At 35.3% G+C, this 2,073-nt stretch overlaps 1 protein-coding gene across 1 annotated transcript; it reads left to right on the top strand.

Annotated features, from left to right (window-relative positions):
* Positions 1–282: 282 nt before the first annotated feature.
* LOC111372235 lies at positions 283–1,457 on the top strand. The gene is made up of 3 exons (XM_022994468.1): positions 283–637; positions 1,117–1,205; positions 1,380–1,457. The coding sequence occupies exons 1-3, from the start codon at positions 283–285 to the stop codon at positions 1,455–1,457; spliced, it is 522 nt and encodes a 173-aa protein (XP_022850236.1).
* Positions 1,458–2,073: the final 616 nt, after the last annotated feature.

Raw genomic sequence — 2,073 nt, 5'->3', positions numbered from 1 at the left:
CCATCTCTTCAGTAGGCACCTTTACTTGATTTGAAGCCTCTTCCATCTCATTTGAGGTATGCTTATTTGGGAGAATCATCTATGCTTCCGGTTATCATTGCTAATTCCTTAAATGAATTGGAGGAAGAGAAGTTACTTCGGGTGTTGAGGGAGCACAAGGGAGTCATTGGTTGGACTATTGTAGACATTAAAGGAATTAGTCCTTCACTATGCATGCACAAAATCCTTATGGAGGATGATTTCAAACCATCAGTGGAGTATTAAAGGTGGTTGAACCCCAACATGAAAGAAGTGGTAAGAGCCGAGGTGATAAAGTGGCTTGATGCGGGCATTATTTATCCAATTTCAGATAGTGCATGGGTGAGCCCCGTTCAAGTGGTGCCAAAGAAAGGAGGTGTCACGGTTGCGGAAAATGAGGATAATGAGCTTATACCTACTAGACCCGTGACCGGTTGGAGGGTATGCATAGATTACCGCAAGCTTAACAAGGCTACAAGGAAGGGTCACTTTCCTCTTCCTTTTATTGATCAAATGCTTGAGCGGTTAACGGGATACTCTCATTATTGGGCACTTAATTTGATGCAATTATTGATTAAAAGAATGGAATTCTACTCACAATTAAGTATTATTTGCTTTTGTAAGCTAAAAATTACTCAAGTAAAGAGAACAAGGCAAAAGGAGGAAAAATGAGGAAAAAAGACTCAAATTGTACAAAATTGTGAAGTTGGAGGCCAAGGCAAACAAGTCAAAAAGTGGAGGAATTGTGATGAAATATATGGAGGGCAAAAGTGAAATGAAAGTCAAAATACGAGGACCAAATTGTACAACATTAAAAGTTGAGGGACTTGGCTGCAGATTACACAAAATCAACTTTTGTAGCTGCTGAAACAGAGACCCAGGCGCTGTAGCGCCATTTTGTAATTTAAAAGAAAACTGGGGACCTTTTTGATAACTTTCCAAAAGCCCAGGTACCAAAGCTGCAATTTTCCTTAGGTTTTAAAATAAAAACCAATAGCTGGGCAGTTTTTGGGATAGCTTCATTTTTCTGGGTTCTGTCTTCTGCTAGTTCTTTCCTTTTATTTTGTTTTCATTTTGTTTTCCTTTTCTTTTTCTTAGTTATTTTGGAGATACAACATAGAGCTCAAGGAGTTAGCAAAGGATTTGGCAAAGCATTGGGGAAAATCATAGCCAATCTACAAAAAAAGGTTTTATCTATATCTTTGTATTTTCTCCATTATTTAGCCATATTTGTAATATGTTGGATGAATATTCTCCTTGATTATCATTTATTTAACATGGGCTAAGTATTGAGTTGGGATTTATGGTGTTAGTTTAACCTAGTTTTAATTGATTTTCAATATTTGCTCTTTAATGTTAAGTTGCTTATTTCATGTGTTTCTATTATTGTATTTATTGCATTTTCATTTATGTGGCCAATGAATGAATGTGTTTCGTGAAGTGTACATCGTTCGAGAGAAGATTGTGCATTTTAGACCAAATGGTAGGAACTTTAGATTTGTGTAGTGGATAGAGATATGTCTATATCCCTAGGTGATCTAATGAGCTATTTTCACAACAATTTAATGCAGTTGTTTGGTTGTAATCGACATAGAGATATAGTAGGTTAAACCAATTAATTAGGGTTAATTTCACTCGAGAGAGGTAATTAGCTAAAATTGGAAGATCGGGTCTAACATCGTAAATGAGTAGCATGTTAATTGGCATGTGGAGAAATTGATTAGCCGACAGTTAAATGAAACCATGAATCCCAACCACTTTTCCTCTGAAATTTCCAAGACTTTATTATTTTCTTATTTAGTATGTTTTTCCTTATTTTCTAAAATCAACTCTTTATTGTGTGTTTGTTTATTTTCATTGTTAAAATTAAATTGATTAAAGTTTTGTAATTTAAAGTAAAGATTTCTTGAGGGATCGACAATCCGAACTTAAATGGTCCACTTTATTACTTGAGTGACCTGTGCACTTGCGGTAGTATTTTAGCGAGCATCAAGACTACAATCAAATATGAGAGGGAGACCATTAAATCCAATATAGTCATCAATTTTTAAAGGT

The sequence above is a fragment of the Olea europaea genome, chromosome 2 (assembly GCF_002742605.1).
Source record: "Olea europaea var. sylvestris chromosome 2, O_europaea_v1, whole genome shotgun sequence".
In the NCBI taxonomy this organism is placed as follows: Eukaryota; Viridiplantae; Streptophyta; class Magnoliopsida; order Lamiales; family Oleaceae; genus Olea; species Olea europaea.
Note: the sequence above shows the minus strand (reverse complement) of the source record. Positions and strands in the feature narration are given on the sequence as shown.